The sequence below is a fragment of the Macaca fascicularis genome, chromosome 3 (genome assembly GCF_037993035.2).
Source record: "Macaca fascicularis isolate 582-1 chromosome 3, T2T-MFA8v1.1".
NCBI lineage: Eukaryota > Metazoa > Chordata > Mammalia > Primates > Cercopithecidae > Macaca > Macaca fascicularis.
The window spans coordinates 81,855,805-81,874,801 of record NC_088377.1 but is presented as its reverse complement, the minus strand read 5'-3'; the positions used below and the strand labels follow the sequence as shown (position 1 = coordinate 81,874,801).

The 18,997-nt window shown below is 35.8% G+C and overlaps 1 protein-coding gene across 1 annotated transcript in view; it reads left to right on the top strand.

Moving 5' to 3' along the window:
* Nucleotides 1-18,997, top strand: part of ABCA13 (ATP binding cassette subfamily A member 13) — a 410,641-nt gene that overhangs the window by 323,604 nt on the left and 68,040 nt on the right. Inside the window, exon 41 of the mRNA XM_074036523.1 lies at nt 14,452-14,602. Coding sequence (XP_073892624.1) covers nt 14,452-14,602 — 151 coding nt within the window. The remainder of the gene's footprint in view (nt 1-14,451; nt 14,603-18,997) is intronic.

Sequence of the window (18,997 nt, the reverse complement as noted above, 5' to 3'; positions counted from 1 at the left end):
GGAATGTTTTTTTCTCTTCTACTTTTTGAAACAGTCTAGAAGCGTTAGTGTTAATTCATCTTTAAATATTTGGTAGAACTCACCAGTGAAACCGTTTGGTACTGGGCTTTTATTTATGAAAAGATTTTTTTGGCATTGTTTCTATTGTTTTTATTATTATTATTACTAATTCAGTATCTTCACTTGTGGATCTGTTTAGATTTTCTTTTTCTCATTTGGTCACTTTCAGTATTTTCTGTCTTTCTAGGAATTTGTCCATGTTATCTAAATTTCTTAGGAGTTTGGCATATGAACATTTAGACTATTAAAAAATTTTCCATTTCTTTAAGATTGGTAGAAATGTTTTATTTCTTATTTTAGTAATTTTAATATTCTTATTCCCTTTTGTTGGTCAGTATAGCTGAGTTTGTAGATTTCATTGACCTTAAAGAATCAAGTTTTGATTCTGATTATTTTCTTTATTATTTTTTCTTCCCTGTTTTATTTATTTCTGCTCAAATCATTATTATTTTTTTCATTCTGTTTTCTTTAGGTTTAGTTTGCTTTAGTTTTTCTAATTTCTTAATGTAAATGGCTAGGTTATTATTCTGACATCTACCCGTTTAAGGAATAATACAGCTATTACAGCTATATCTTTCTCTTTATGCACCTTTTCAGCTGAATACCATGTTTTGGTGTGTTGTGTTTTTGTTTTCATTCATCTCAAAGTATTTTCTAATTTTCCTTTTGATTTCTTCTTTGACCCATTGGTTATGAAGGCGTATGTTGTTTAATTTCTACACATTTGGAATTTCCTAAAGATTGCTTCTGTATTGATTTTTAATTTTAGCCCATTGTAGTCAAAGAACATACTTTGTGTGATTCCAGTTCTTTTCATTTATTGAGGTTAATTTTTTTTTTTTTTTTAACAGAGTGTTGCTGTTTCACTCATGCTGGAGTGCAGTGGCATGATCTCGGCTCACTGCAACCTTCACCTCTTGTGTTCTAGTGATTCTCCTGCCTCAGCCTTCCAAGTAGCTGGGATTACAGGCATCTGCCACCATGCCTGGCTAATTTTTGCATTTTTGGTAGACAGTGTTTTTCACCATGTTGGGCAGGCTGGTCTTGAACTCCTGACCTAAAATGGTCCACCCACCTTGGTCTCCCAAAGTGCTAGAATTACAGGTTTGCGCCACTGTACCCAGCTAATAAGGCTTTTTTGTTTGTTTGTTTAATAGCCAAACACTTGTTCTATTCTGGAGAATTGCTTCTATATACATTTGAGAAGAATGTTTATTCTGCTGTTTTTGGGTGGTGAGTTCTAAGTCTCTATAGTCAGCTAGGTCTAATTATCTTGTTGTATTGTTCCAATCTCCTATATTTTTGTTAATCTTCTAGCATAGTTAGTCTATTAAATATTGAATATGGTGTATTGAACTTGTTATTATTGTTGAATTGTCTATTTCTCCCTTTAATGCTGTCAGCATTTGCTTTGTGTGTTGTGAGGCTCTGTTCCTAATTTCATATGTTTTTATGATTAGTTTGTCTTCCTAAGGAATTGACCCTTTTATTGTTATAAGATGTTTCTCTTTGTTTTTAGAAACAATATTTTCTTCAAGTCTATTCTGTTATATATTAGTAGTGTCACCTCAGCTGTCTTTTGGATACTGGTTTCATTGTATATCTTTTTGCATCCTTTTATTTTCAAACTATTTGTGACTTTGATTCTAAAGTGTATATTTTATAGACAGCATATAGTTGGATAATTAAAAAAAAGTCCATTCTGCCAATCTGTGAATTGGTTAAATGGTAGAATTAATTGATAATTATGTGGTAATTACATTAAATGTAAATGAGCTAAATAATCTAATTACTGAGATGGTAGAATTGGTTTCCACCATTTTACTATTTGCTTTCTATATTTCCTCTATATTTTTCATTCCTCTGTTCTTCTATTGCTGCTATCTTTTGTGCTAAATAAGTATTTTCTAAAATACCACTTTAAGTCCTTATTGTGTTTTTTGCTATACGTATTTTTGAGTTATTTTCTTAGCGATTTTTCTGGGGATTATAACTAACATCTTGAGTTAAAATTCTCTAATTTAGATTAATACCAATTTAATTTCAATAGTTTATAAAATTGCATTTCTATATAGCTCCTCTCCCATTTATGCTATTATTATTACAAATTACGTTTTTAGAGATTGTGTGCTCATCAGGGTTGATTACATTTATCTTGTCATTTATATTTCTTTATATGGTAATCTTAACCAGTGCTTTTTATTTTATTTCGTTATATGGATTCATGTTACTGTTAGTACTTTTCATTTCAGCTTAAAGACTTCATTTAGTAATTTTGAGGCAGTTATACTGTCAACAAACTCTCTCGGTTTTGGTGAGCTGTGAATATCTTAATCTCTCATTAAATTTTGAAAGATAGTCATTTCTTCTTTACTGTAGAATTCTAGGCTAGCTTTTTTTTTTTTTTTTCTTTTAACCTCTCAACACTTTGTGCATGCCATCCTATTGTGTTCTGGCCTCTATGATGTCTGTTAAGAAAGCAACTATTAACCTTCCTGGAGATTCTTTGTACATTATGAGTCACTTCTCTCATTGCCATCATGATTTTCCCTTTGTCTGAAGTCTTTGACAGTTTGATTATGATTTGTCTAGGTATAGATTCTTTTGTATATACTACACAGATAAGGATCTCATTCCTGAATATATACAACATTATTATTTTCTTTCAATCTTTATAACTTTATTTTTCTTGCCTTATTGGACTGACCAGCACTGGCGTTATAATGTTGAATAGAAGAGGTGGTAATGGGGACCTTTTGTTTTTGATTTGAAGGGGAAAACTTTACATATTTTATGATTAACATGGGTTGGGTGTAGTGGCTCATGTCTGTAGTCCCAGCACTGTGGGAGGCCAAGGTGGGTCGATCACTTAAGGTTAGGAGTTCAATACCAGCCTGCCCAACGTGGCAAAACCCCATCTCTACTAAAAATACCAAAAAATTAGCTGAACCTGGTGGCACACGCATGTAATCCCAGCTACTTGAGAGGCTGAGGCATGAGAATCATTTGAATCCTGGAGGCAGAGGTTGCAGTGAGCCGAGATCATGTCACTGCATTCCAGCCTGGGTGATGGAGTGAAACTTTGTCTAAAATAAAATAAAATAAAATAAAATAAAATAAATAAATATTTTATTAAACATAAATATATAGCTTCTATTGTCTTGGCATACATTTTAAAATCAGATTAAGAAAGTTCTTGTATATTTTCCTTTCTAGCTTGTAAAGGTTTTTTTTTTTTTTTTTTTCAATGTTTGACTTTTGTTTATTTTTATAAAGAATATATTTAGAGACAGGGTCTTGCTCTGTCACCCAGGCTGGAGTACAGTAGCATGATCATAGCTCACCACAGTCTCAAACATCTGGGCTCAAGTAACCTTTCTTCTTCAGCCTTCTGGCAGGTGGGACTACATGCCCAGCTGTTTTTATAAGCAATAATTTTAACATTTTACTGACTATTTTTTCTCACCTTTTCTTTATACTCTTAGTATACTATATTACATTAAATAATTTTTAAATTTTATTTTAAAAATATTGAATTCATGGATAAAGTTGACTTGGTCAAAATTTCATACCCCTTTTATATATCACTTGATTTAATTGGGTAATAGTTGCTAAAATTTTGTGATGATTTTTATATGAAATTATCTTGTGAATTTCACTTACTGTAACACATTTGCCAGGTTTAATTGTCAAGGAATAATGGGCTCAGTAAGTAACTTGAAAATTGTTTCCAGTCTGTTTTCCAGAATAGTGTATGATCCATGTAATTTTTACATAGATATTTCAAAGAATGCGCTAATGAATGCCTTTGGGTCTAAATTTATCAAAACAATTTTAATTAATGATTCAATTTCTTTTTACATGTAGAAATTTTTAGGTTTTCTATTTCCTCCTTTTCTTGGTATATTGTGTTTTAAGGAATTTTTCTATTCCATCTAAATTATTCCATTTCTATGCAGAAATTTGGTGCATAATATACTAAAATTTTATTTTTAATATCTATCTTAAGTGATGTTGTTAGTATTACTGATTTGGATATTTTGTATCAAATTCCATTAATATTACTATTCATTACTATGTTTAAAGTACTCTATTACTGTCTTAATTTTGCTTATTATAACTTTCCAGTTCTAAAATTTTTATTCGATTTTTTAAATTGATTTCAGTTTTCTGGTAAAATTCACCTTTTTTTCCTCTTTTTTGATCATTTATTAATTAAACTATGTTAAAGTCTATGTCTGATAACTCCAATATCTATATCACTTGTGGATTTATTTTCATTTTATTTGTTTTTTATCCTAGTTTTTATTTATTTTTATTTATTTATTTTTTTTAGTGGTATTCCTGGTGTATTTATTTGCTAGGACTACTGTAAAAATATACCTCTGGCCGGGTGCAGTGGCTCATGCTTGTAATCCCAGTACTCTGGGAGGTTAAGGTGGGAGGATCATTTGAGGCTAGGAGTTTGAGAACAGCCTGGACAACATAGCGAGACTCCATCTCTACAAAACAGAAACAAAACAAAACAACAACAACAAAAACATTTAATTAGCCAGGTCTGATGGTAAGGTGCATGTACGTAGTCTGAGCTACTTGGGAGGCTGAGGTGGGAGGATTGCTGGAGCCCAGAATTTAGAGGCTGCAATAAGCTATGATTGCATCACTGCACTCCAGCCTCAGCTACAGAGTGAAACTCCATCTCAAAGCAACAACAACATGAATGACAACAAAACACAAACTTAGTGGCTTAAACCAGGAAAACTTATTATCTCATGGTTCTAGAGGCTTGAACTCTGAGATCAAACTGTTGCCAGTATTAGTTCCTTCTGACTGCTGTCGGGGAGGGCTCTGATATAGGCCTGTCTCCTTGGCTTATACATGGCCATCTTCTCTCTGTTTGTTTACATAGTCTTCCCTCTGTATGTGTCTGTGTCCACATTTTCCCTTTTTTAAGGACATCAGTCATACCAGATTAGAGCCCATCATAGTAGCCTCATTTAAATTTGATTTTTTCTTTGACATTTTATCTCCAAATAAGGTCATATTCCAAGGGACAGGGAGTTAGGGCTCCAACATTATTATTATTATTACTATTATTTTGGATGGGACACAATTCAACCCATAACAACTGATAAAGTTTGATTGAATGAAAAGATTTAGAGTCTCTGGATGATTCTGTTTTCCTTCAAAGAGAATTCTCTTTAGCTTTGATATGGAATTATAACATATGAAATTATCTCAGCAAACTCATCTAAAATCATTTAAATAAATTTTTTAAAGGGCTTGTCTATTTGTACATTTCCAGAGGCTTCACTGTTCAATGGCCCTGATTGAGAGCCATGTTTGTTTGCCAGAGTCCTGACACCTGAATGTCTGCTTAATGACAGTTTTTGTTATCCCAGTTGGTTATTCCAGGTTTGTTATAAACTTGGTAGGTTTACTTACTTTTTAGATTCTTAGAGTTGTGACTTGATTTCCCTCTTCAATTATAGACCTGCATTGCTCATACATTAATGAACATCTCAAGCATGAGACACCTAGAGTTAACAGTTTTTCTTACTTTCTTCCCCCTGCGGTATTGGCCTCTCAAGTCCTACCTGCTCTGGTAGCCTGGAATCTCAATTTTTATGTCTTCCAAAGACTAATAACAGCTTTTCTTAGCTCCTCTGCCTTTTAACAGTCACTTTCTCCACAGTATCATTACTTCTTCTTCCTTATTTTATATGTGTGGCTAATACTTCAAGGAAAAACAAACAAAACACGTGTCTCCTCTCAGTGAGTTTTTCTTCTTTTTGGGATTTGAATCTTTAATTCCTAGTCTTTAAATAGATTTTTCTGCATTTTATCCAGCTGTTCCATTGTTTTATGGGCTATTGAAAACAACTCCCATTTTAGCGTCAATTTTGATAATAAAGCACAAGGATAATACAGCATATGGATGGTATATTTGAAGCCACAGATAATATATACATTAACCTTTACAAATATTCCCCTATCCAGTAAACACTTGAAACTTGAGTTTTCAGTGGACATTTTTTTTTAACATAACACATATAAACATTTTATGGTACATACTTACATTTAACATTTATTCATTGTTTATCTGAATTACAAATTTAAGTGGATGTTTTGTATTTTTTTCTGGCAATCTTGCTCTCTTTAGAAGAATGAATAAACAATAATACATCGGAATAATTATGGTACAAAAACTGATTGGAGCACTATGGAAAGACTGTACCTAAAAATTATACATGGATATTCTTATTATTTAAATATAAGGGAATGCTTTTTTAAAAGTTGATACTCTGAAGACTTAAAAGTTAAAATTTTATGACACAAATGTGGAAACTCTCATGACAAATGTACTAGCTGAATTTGAAAGATAGGAGAATACGGATGTAATAGAAACTGATGTAAAGGAAATTAAGTACTCAGTAGATCTTAAATTCTGTTTTCTCTTATATTTATCACATACAATAGAATTAAAAGTGCAGAATATTAAATTAGTGCTGCCAGTGATAAACTTGAGAAATTGTTCCATGGTGTACATTAGAAGCCATTGACTCGGGGAGTAAGAGAATGGTAGACAATGTGCAGGATGGAGAGATTCATTTACAATGTATAGCTTTTCCTGTGGGGCAGAGATATGGAACATGAAAAAAAATGAAACAAAAACTACTGAAAAAGGTACTGAGTTGTGGTTTTTGGTACAATATTTAAAGAGCTTGTAAGTTGTCACTTTCATTTTCACAACAAGAAAATACCTTAAAAGCTAAAAATTATCAACTCTTCTTAGAGCCATCAGAGACTTGAGGTCACAGAGCAAACTGCTACCCCATACTGGACAGTCAGGGGACCCCCTACACCTGTGGGTTCATATCCTTGGATTCAACTAATGGCACTGCAAAATATTCAGGAAAAAAGGGATGATTCTGTCTGTACTGAACATATACAGACTTTTTCTGTTGTTAATATTCCCTAAAAAACACAGTATAAGCACTGTTTATATGGCATTTACAATGTATTGGGTATTATAAGTCATCAAGAAATTATTTAAAGTATTTGGGAAGACGTATGTAGGTTATAAGCAAATACTACACTATTTTATATAAAGGACTTGAGCATCTGTGGATTTTTAGTGTCCAAGGAGAGTCCTAGACCCATCCTCTATGGATACTGAAAATACCATAAATACTATAATAGAAGGAAGCCCAGGACTGTGAATCAGGAGACCTAGAAGCAGAAGTCACCAGATGGAGCCAGGATCAGTAGGAACACATCAACTGTAATCAAAAAGCAATGTAGGCTCAGTGTGGACTAACTTGAAAGTAGCCTTGGGGGCTCCTCACTGGTGAGTATTACCTATAGGAACCCTACCAGATTCTCAATGTAAAGACTGGGGAAAAAATCCCTTTGTGCTTTCAGCAGGAAGTAATTATATGAAAATATGCCCAGACCTCTCTGTAAGGCTTAGAAAGACCAGCCCTAAGGGGAAGCTGTTTTTCCAGAGCCTAACTGACCTGGGGAAAGGGGAATGCCCAGCTCAGGCACTAGAAGACTGAGACATGATTGTGAGAATAGACAACTCTTCCCCTCAACCAGCTCCTCACCACCACTTCGGTGGAGCTCCTGTGTAATAACCAAGGACTATAAGATCTACAAGCCTCAGACTCTAAGATGGAATCTCTAGGCAAACTCAAAGACAATTGGATATAAACCCAAGGACACTAGAACTGACACCACTGAGACAGCCACCAGTAAGCACAACATAACTTCTAGTCAGATAAACTCAAACCTCACACTAAAATCCCAAATGCAGCTTAACGGTAAAGGAACAGACATCATTCAAACTATGCCATCAAACCACAATGGAATTAAACTAGAAATAAAAAATAGAAGGATAGCTTTAGACATCCCCAAATATTTGGAGATTAAACAACATATTTCTGGGTAACACATAGGTCAAAGAAATCAGAAAGGAAATTACAAAAATTAAACTTAAGTGAAAATGAAATTTAAACCTATCACAGTTTGTGGGATACAGCTAAAGTGGTGCTTAAAGGAAAATTAATGGAATTTAATGCATCTATTAGAAAAGATGAGAGACTAAAATAGATAATCTAAGCTTATACCTTACTAAACTAGAGGAAGAGGAGCAAATTAAATTGAAAGTAAGCAGAAGAAAAGAAATGATACAAATTGGTGGAGCAATCAATACAATTGTAAAAAGGAAAATAATAGAGAAAAATCAATGAAACTAAAAGTTGAAATCAATGAACTAAAAGATGAAATAAATAAAATTGATAAACTCCTAGTGAGATTACCGATGAAAAAAAGAAAATACAAATTAGTAATATCGAAACTCAAAGATGTCATCCTTACTAATCTCGTGAACAATAAAATATTAATAAGGAAATATTTTGAGCAACTCTATGCCCACATCTTGAATAACTTCAAATGGGCCAATTCCCTAAATACACAATTTACCCAAACACATACAATGACAAATAGACAGTCCAAATAGGTATATAACAATGAAAGAAATTGAATCAATAACTAATGACCATAAAAGCAAAAGCACTAGACTTAGGTGGTCTCACTGGTGAATTCTACCATTTAAGAAAGAAATGATATCAATTTACTAAAATGTCCTTTGAAAATAGATACAGAACAAATATGGTTTAACTGTTTTTATGAGGCCAGCATTACCAAAATACTGAAACCAGACAAGGACATTACAAGAAAGGAAAACTATAGCTTAGTGTCTCTTATGAATATACATGCAAAAATTCTCAACAAAGTATCAAATTGAATCTAACAACAATGTATGAAAAGAATTATATACTATGACAAAGCAGGAATTTTTCCAGATAGGCAAGGTTTATTCAATTTTTGAAAATCAATTAATATAATCCATTACATCAATAGAATAAAAGGAAAAAATAGTTTGATCCTATTAACAGATGCATAAAAAAGTTTTTCACAAAAGAAACACTCATTCATGATACTAACTCTCAACCAACTAGGAACAGAAAGGAAATTCATTAACTTGATAAAGAACACTGACAATAAACCTTCAAGTAATATCGTACTAAATCATGAGAAGCTAGATACCTTTCTCCTAAATTTGGGAACAAGACGAGGATGTCCTCTCTCTCCATTCTTATCTCAATACTCTGCTGGCAAGCAGTCCTACATAATGCAATAAGAGCAGAAAAGGGACTTAAACTCACACAGATTGGAAAGGAATAAATAAAACTGTTATTGCTTGTAGATGACATGATTATATATGTAGAAACTCCCAAAGAATTGTCAAAAAAAATGCTCCTAGAACTGATAAACATTTATATCAAGGTTTCAGGATACAACGTTAATATAGAAAAGTCGTATGTTTCCCTATATATCTACAATGAATAATTGGAATTTGAAATTTTAAAAACATATCATTTACATTAACAATCCCCAAAATGGAATACTTAGCTATAAATCTAACAAATTACGTGAGGAAAACTACAAAATCCTAATGAAATAAATGGAAAAAAGCTCCAAATAAATAGATATTCCATGTTTTGGGGTAGAAAGATTTAATATCAACAAGATGTTAGTTCTTCCCAACTTGAATGTTAGGTTTAACAAAACCCCAGTCAAAATCCCAGTGTTACTTTGTGGATATTAACAAACTGATTTTCAAGTACATGTGGAAAGACAAAAGATCCATGACAGGCAGCCCAGTATGGAAGAACAAAGTCTGAAGACTGACATTACCTGACTTAAGACTTACTGTAAAGGCTCAGCAACTTCAAGAGATAGCCCCACACCAATACAGTCAACTAATATATGAGAAGAGAACAAAGGTAATCATGTGGGAAAATCGTCATCTTTGCAACAAATGGTGCCAGAACAAATGGACATCCACATGCCAGACAATGAATCTTGGCACTTAACTTATACCTGTGACAAAAATTAACTCCAAGTGGATCTATGACCTGATTGTAAAATGCAGATTATAAAAGTTCTAGAAAATAACATAGGATAAAATCTAGGTGACTTTGGATGTGACAATGTCTTTTTAGATACAATATTAAAAGCATGATCCATAAAAGAAAATGTTGGTAAGTTTGACTTCATTAAAGTATATTTCTGCTCTGCAAAAGACACTGTTAAGAGATTAAAAGGTCAATCCATAGACTGGGAAAAAAATTTTGCAGACCCATGTCTCGTAAAAAACTTGTCTACAAAATACATAAAGTTTTGTATACATAAACTTGTATGCAAAATCCTTAAAATTAAACCATAAGAAAACACACAGCTAAAACATGGGCAAAAGATGTGAACAGCTGTCTCACCAAAGAAGACAGATGCAAATAAGTTCATGATAAGATGCTCGACATCATATGTCATTGGAGAATGGCAAATTACAGCCACAATGCAATGCATTTCTATACCTAATAGAATGAATAAAATACAAAACACCGACAACACTAAATGTTGACAACAATGTGGAGCAATAGGAACCCTCATTTGCTGCTGATGAGAATTCAAAATGGTACAACCACTTTGGCAGACAGTTTGGCAGAATCTTATAAAACTCAGTATAGTCTTTCCATCTGATTCAGCAATACATACTAATAAAAAAAACCAGTTTTATTATGTATGTATGCACAGGAGTTTCACACAAAAAATAAGACTCAAGGAGCTTCCCAGATGATTGAGGCTTATACACCGTATGAGGTTAAACAAAGCAAAAAGGATTTGGGGATCCCGGTCAGGGGAGGCCAGCTATGGGAAGGTGAGGGGAGGAAATGTATGCTGGATTAGGGTTGTCTCATTACGCAGATAAGAGTCTCTCTGGTTCAGAGTTGTCTGGGAAAGTAGCTCTCTTTCTGGTAGGGAGACACCTTTACAAATGGAAATTTCCTTCATAAATGTGAATTTCCTTTTCAAAAGAAGACAATTTATACTCAATATTTAGGCAGTTAAGGAGAGGTAAAGAGCTTTTCCTGTTCCATTGGTCTATATCTCTGTTTTGGTACCAGTACCATGCTGTTTTGGTTACTGTAGCCTTGTAGTATAGTTTGAAGTCAGGTAGCATGATGCCTCCAGCTTTGTTCTTTTGACTTAGAATTGTCTTGGAGATGCGGGCTCTTTTTTGGTTCCATATGAACTTTAAAGCAGTTTTTTCCAATTCTGTGAAGAAACTCATTGGTAGCTTGATGGGGATGGCATTGAATCTATAAATTACCTTGGGCAGTATGGCCATTTTCACGATATTGATTCTTCCTATCCATGAGCATGGTATGTTCTTCCATTTGTTTGTGTCCTCTTTTATTTCACTGAGCAGTGGTTTGTAGTTCTCCTTGAAGAGGTCCTTTACATCCCTTGTAAGTTGGATTCCTAGGTATTTTATTCTCTTTGAAGCAATTGTGAATGGAAGTTCATTCCTGATTTGGCTCTCTGTTTGTCTGTTACTGGAGTATAAGAATGCTTGTGATTTTTGCACATTAATTTTGTATCCTGAGACTTTGCTGAAGTTGCTTATCAACTTAAGGAGATTTTGGGCTGAGACAATGGGGTTTTCTAAATATACAATCATGTCATCTGCAAACAGGGACAGTTTGACTTCTTCTTTTCCTAACTGAATACCCTTGATTTCTTTCTCTTGCCTAATTGCCCTAGCCAGAACTTCCAACACTATGTTGAATAGGAGTGGTGAGAGAGGGCATCCCTGTCTTGTGCCAGTTTTCAAAGGGAATTTTTCCAGTTTTTGCCCATTCAGTATGATATTGGCTGTGGGTTTGTCATAAATAGCTCTTATTATTTTGAGGTACATTCCATCAATACCGAATTTATTGAGTGTTTTTAGCATGAAGGGCTGTTGAATTTTGTCAAAAGCCTTTGCTGCATCTATTGAGATAATCATGTGGTTCTTGTCTTTGGTTCTGTTTATATGCTGGATTATGTTTATTGATTTGCAAATGGTGAACCAGCCTTGCATCCCAGGGATGAAGCCCACTTGATCATGGTGGATAAGCTTTTTGATGTGTTGCTGAATCCGGTTTGCCAGTATTTTCTTGAGGATTTTTGCATCGATGTTCATCAGGGATATTGGTCTAAAATTCTCTTTTTTTGTTGTGTCTCTGCCAGGCTTTGGTATCAGGATGATGTTGGCCTCATAAAATGAGTTAGGGAGGATTCCCTCTTTTTCTATTGATTGGAATAGTTTCAGAAGGAATGGTACCAACTCCTCCTTGTACCTCTGGTAGAATTCAGCTGTGAATCCATCTGGTCCTGGACTTTTTTTGGTTGGTAGGCTATTAATTATTGCCTCAATTTCAGAGCCTGCTATTGGTCTATTCAGGGATTCAACTTCTTCCTGGTTTAGTCTTGGAAGAGTGTAAGTGTCCAGGAAATTATCCATTTCTTCTAGATTTTCCAGTTTATTTGCGTAGAGGTGTTTATAGTATTCTCTGATGGTAGTTTGTATTTCTGTGGGGTCGGTGGTGATATCCCCTTTATCATTTTTAATTGCGTCGATTTGATTCTTCTCTCTTTTCTTCTTTATTAGTCTTGCTAGTGGTCTGTCAATTTTGTTGATCTTTTCAAAAAACCAACTCCTGGATTCATTGATTTTTTGGAGAGTTTTTTGTGTCTCTATCTCCTTCAGTTCTGCTCTGATCTTAGTTATTTCTTGCCTTCTGCTAGCTTTCGAATGTGTTTGCTCTTGCTTCTCTAGTTCTTTTAATTGTGACGTTAGAGTGTCAATTTTAGATCTTTCAGCAGAGTCCTCAGAAATAATACCACACATCTACAGCCATCTGATCTTTGACAAACCTGAGAGAAACAAGAAATGGGGAAAGGATTCCCTATTTAATAAATGGTGCTGCGAAAATTGGCTAGCCATAAGTAGAAAGCTGAAACTGGATCCTTTCTTTACTCCTTATACGAAAATTAATTCAAGATGGATTAGAGACTTAAATGTTAGACCTAATACCATAAAAATCCTAGAGGAAAACCTAGGTAGTACCATTCAGGACATAGGCATGGGCAAAGACTTCATGTCTAAAACACCAAAAGCAACGGCAGCAAAAGCCAAAATTGACAAATGGGATCTCATTAAATTAAAGAGCTTCTGCACAGCAAAAGAAACTACCATCAGAGTGAACAGGCAACCTACAGAATGGGAGAAAAGTTTTGCAATCTACTCATCTGACAAAGGGCTAATATCCAGAACCTACAAAGAACTCAAACAAATTTACAAGAAAAAAACAAACAACCCCATCAAAAAGTGGGCAAAGGATATGAACAGACATTTCTCAAAAGAAGACATGCATACAGCCAACAGACACATGAAAAAATGCTCATCATCACTGGCCATCAGAGAAATGCAAATCAAAACCACAATGAGATACCATCTCACACCAGTTAGAATGGCGATCATTAAAAAGTCAGGAAACAACAGGTGCTGGAGAGGATGTGGAGAAATAGGAACACTTTTACACTGTTGGTGGGATTGTCAACTAGTTCAACCATTATGGAAAACAGTATGGCGATTCCTCAAGGATCTAGAACTAGATGTACCATATGACCCAGCCATCCCATTACTGGGTATATACCCAAAGGATTATAAATTATGCTGCTATAAAGACACATGCACACGTATGTTTATTGCAGCACTATTCACAATAGCAAAGACTTGGAATCAACCCAAATGTCCATCAGTGACAGACTGGATTAAGAAAATGTGGCACATATACACCATGGAATACTATGCAGCCATCAAAAAGGATGAGTTTGCGTCCTTTGTAGGGACATGGATGCAGCTGGAAACCATCATTCTTAGCAAACTGTCACAAGAACAGAAAACCAAACACCGCATGTTCTCACTCATAGGTGGGAACTGAACAATGAGATCACTTGGACTCAGAAAGGGGAACATCACACACAGGGGCCTATCATGGGGAGGGGGGAGGGGGGAGGGATTGCATTGGGAGTTATACCTGATGTAAATGATGAGTTGATGGGTGCAGCACACCAACATGGCACAAGTATACATATGTAACAAACCTGCACGTTATGCCCATGTACCCTACAACTTAAAGTACAATAATAATAAATAAATTAAAAAAAAAAAAAAGAGCTTTTCCTGTGTTTTCTGGTCTTCCTGTGTCTTCAATTGCCTTTAGCTCAAAATAATGCATATGCCAAAGAGGCCTATTTTGGGGTGACTTCTTGTATCCTTCATTTCTCATGAATTGAACTTATTCTTGTGAAATGAACTAATTGTTTTGAATAAACTGCAGTGGACTTGTTATTGATGAGCCACATTTTAAAAATGGGTTGATGCCAGTTTGGGAAGCTGCTGTTTTCAGCCTGTGCTGCTTCTCTCTGCAGGGACGCTGTGGACCTGTCTTCTGCTGGCACTGCAGGCGTGCTCATTGGCTACTGTCCCCAGCAGGATGCCCTGGACGAGCTTCTGACTGGTTGGGAACATCTCCATTATTACTGTAGCTTACGCGGGATTCCAAGGCAGTGCATCCCTGAGGTAAATCTCCCTGGGGTCTTCTAGATAAAGGGACCCATTGAGGAATGCTTGGTGACCACCTCTGGCTCCAAGGCAGCTCTCTCACCCTGTGAGGAGAAGAAACTGTAGTAGCAGATAAACTTACCTGCAAGAGATTTTCCAATGTGATTATACTGAAGAAAACATTAAATAAATTTGCCTTATTTACATAATATATTTAAACTGCATCTGTGTGAGGCAGTCATGTGGTCAGAGTTAAAACATAAATACATCATTTATAACTTTGTATCCCCCTTTCTCTTTTCTTCCTCTCTAAATACCTTTTACATTTATTGAATGACTAATTTGTATTCAGGAAGAAATATCACAAACTCTGTATTTTCAGGGCTTATGAAAGAGTGGGCACAAAATACGTGTGGAAACTGGGGGATTGTTGGAAGGAATGACTTCCTGATGAGTGGGTGGACAGATTCCTACTGCCAGGGGATTCCTTTCTGGGTGGCCTTAGGGGAATGAAGGAGTGGCAGGAACTGCAGACCTCCATACCCCCATCACTGCCTGTGACAGGAGAGAGGCAGGTGGAGCAGTGAGAGAGCAAAAGACAGCTGCCACTTCTTCTGTGCGAGTAGAGGTCAGCGAAGCAGAGCGGACAGCATTGATTGACAGCTCAGGATGTTGTACCGTGAGCCACCAAAATTGCAGTTATTTAAGCACATTTTTACCTTTTCTGCATCTCATTGTGGAAAGTCTGGGGTGCGTGCTCCTCAGATTTCTGGATTCTGAACTACAAGCAGAAATAAGTGGCTTATATGATGCATTTGCAATTAGATTCTGCGGGAGAGGGAACATTCTAGGACTCACAGGAGACAACACTAATAGCCTTCACCTTCACTGGTCCATGAACATTCATTCTCTGTTCTGTTTTTATAATGCTTCAGCATTTGTTCTTGTTTATGCTTTCTAACTTTAAGTGAAACTAAACAGAATGTCTGCACCTCATTGTAAGGACTCTGGCCCCTTTTCCCATCTCCTGTCTTAATAAAGCAAAGATAACTGACCACCCCACAGAGACCTGCTGGTTGTAGTTAAACAGTTATTGGCATCCATGACTAATTGTTGGCTCAATTTTTAATCGGTGTTTATCTCTGTCAGCTCCTCCTTGTTAGTTTTTGATGAAAGAGGCGGGTGCTTGGCAAAGGCTTTAAGCTGGCGCTTTTGTTTTTTGAGGGAAACATGCTTATGAGAAAAGCTCTCATTAATGTAGTAAGAGTCAGTGCTTTCTGTCATTCAGGGCAATTGTGTCTTGATATTCAGCTGTCTTACAACTTTGTTTTTCTGAATTGTTCTACCAAGAAAAGTTATGTAAATGGTAACCAATTAGGAACTGCCTTCATTTCCTTTATACAACTGTAACTGATTTTGCAGACAGTAATGCTACTTGCTCTTGTTTCTAAGATGTCAGCTCACTTTTGCATCTGTTCCCAAAGGAGTTAGCTCCTTTTCTGGAAAAAAATTCTCTCTTCTATGTATTTGGGGGATATTTAAGTTATAGAACAGGCATATCCATTCTGAGGTGCTTATCACAAGGTGTCCAGAAAGAATTATTATAAAATAATGGAAAACAGTAGTTTTATCTTTCAGTATTTATTCCATGTCAGGTACCGTTCTAAGTATTTTACAGCAACCATATGAAGTAGATGCTTATTCCCATTTTACAAACTGAGAAATTAGACACAGTTTAATTGAGACACAGAGACACAGGAAAACTGAGACACCAGAGAAATTAGGCCATTTGGCCACATTCACATGGCTAGTATTTGGCAAGGTTTTGCTTTGAAACCATATAAACCAGCTCCAGGGTACAAGTTCTTGACTAAGACATTACTCTGACATTTATTTTATCCAGGTTGTTAGTTCTATAAGATGGAATTCTTGGTGTATTAACAGTTCAGTCTTATTTTTACACCCCTGGGGTGGCCAAAGAAGTGGAAACTGTGTGGGGTTAGTGCATGACTTCTCTAACATGGAACTCCTCCTGCTGCCTGGCTTTCCACTGGGCTGGAGTTGGGCTCAACATGTGCGCCTCATGAGTCTTTCAGAACTCATAGATATGGGGGTAATCTTTAGACACATCTGCCGCTCACCTTAGTTGTTTTCTTCAGGCTGCCATCTATTTTCATTGTAACGTGGACAGCCACCATTGTATGTTCTCTGATTCTAAGTGGAAGACCCTCTGTGCTTGCTGGGAGGCTCCTTCATTCAGCCTTACAGTCCCCTCTCCTCCCTCCCTGGCACCCTCAGAGCCTATGCTGTGGCTGAGCCACCCACCTGTGCTCCACTTGCTGGTCATTTCTATGTATGGTCAAATTGCTCACTTCCCCAACCTTTCAAAAATTTGATGAGGTAAGAATAAGATGCCACTTTATAAAGCTTGAATTTAGGTTCGGCAAGTTAACGTCATGATTTTCAATTTTCCCATGATTTACACCGCGCAGTTTTGTGCAGTGTGCATATTTGAGCCTGAATTTAATGAACCTTGTATAACATGTTATATCAAGTTATATCACTTGGTTATTACCAGATGATGCAAGAGATGAGGGCTACACAGTCTGGGATGCTAGAGAAAATGTGTAAGAGTCCATCATGCTAGGTAGTTTTAAAGGTAGTGTCATACTATAACGAACAAACAATACTTCCAAATGGGAAGAGATTTGGCAAATTCTGCGTGTTAGTTTTCCCTGGTATAGAAGAGGTATGGCCCCTCATCATCTTAGTTTTGTTAATACCTGCACATGCCTACCAGGGAATATCCCTACTGTGTCTTGCTTCCCCCTGTCTTCTCTAAAGGCATGACTTTTATCTTTAAGTTTTCTTCCATTCACACAGTCAGTTGAGCTAGAAGGAGCTAGAAGTTATAAGATAGTAGGAATGGGGACAGGAGGTCATCTTCAGAGGAAGGGCCAGGATAAACATTTCCATCTGAAATCCTTGGTTTCCTTTCCCTCCTTTACTACTTGTTTTGATCTTTAATCTCACAGAAAATGTTGACCTGGCCATTATGCGTGCTAGTGGAAACATTTTGGCTTTGGAGTCCAGCAGATGTATGTGTGAATCTCAGGGCAATTTATTTTGGCTCCAGTGATGTTTATAGAAGTCCTACTATGTGCCAAACATGAATAAGCACTGGATCTATGCATCCCAGTGCATATCCCATTGGGATTCATCCCAAAACGAATACATCCCCAAATGAAAGCATCCCAAAACAAATGCATTCCAGTAACTTGCCTTAAATATGGTACAATTTCTAGAGCTTCATGAGAGAAAAATACCAAACTGCAGAGAGAGATTCTGTGAACTTTTGACATTTTGGGATTTTAGGCAGTATTTTGCCAACCGAGATTGCTAAGGCATTGCTTTTGCCATTACTTTGACAGTATTGCTGAGTGCAGAAAAGACTACAGCAAAATACTTCTTATTAGGCTATTTTCAGTTATTTTCTGACAACATGACATTCAGAAAACATTGGATCAAACTAATACATTTGTTCCTGTATACTCTGGAATCTTTCCTATGGTTAACCAATCCAGAATTTGCAGGCTGCAATATTTAACCTTTTGTGAAACTGGGAAAACATGACATATGTTTCCTAACTTCATAAAAATGTGCAATAATAATTTGGCAAGTTTATTCAAAATGTAACTTATATTCTCAGGTGCATTTCTCCAGAACCAAGTGCTTATATTATTATTTTTTTATTTCGTTTGTCAGTTTATCAGCTTTCATTTATGTATTGCTAATCTTTGAATAATATAGATGAGAGTAACTAAAAATTTCTTTCTAATACATGCACACACACACATATTTTCATTCTCTTTTTCTTGTAATATTTATAGGTCTAAAAATAACCAAAAAAAAAATCGACTTCACAATTTGTCATTTTTGCCAGCCTCACCACTGTTAGTACAGCAGGTCTCCAAATAACGTTGTTTAGTTCAACATTGTTTCATTACAATGATGGGAAAAATAAAATTGATTTTCTGCCAGGACTGCTGTCGGAGAGGAGTTTGCATGCTCTCCCCATGGCTACGTACGTTTTATCCAGGTACACTTGTTTTCTGTCATGTCCCAAAGCTGTGTACATTAGTTTCTTTGGTGTGTCTAAATTGAGTCCATGTGGGTGAGTACATGTGGACATGTGAGTGCACCCTGTGATAGAATGGAATGCTGTCCAGGGCTGTTACTGCCTGGTGCCCTGAGCTTCCAGCATAGACTCTGACCACTCTCAACCCTGAACTGGAATAATTGGGTAAATCATGTTTTTGTTAATCTTTCACAAATGTATGTGTAGCTCACATTTATTTCAGTGTTTGCTCTTAGAAGTAGTTATTTTTATTTAGAAGTTTGGAGATGTTTTTG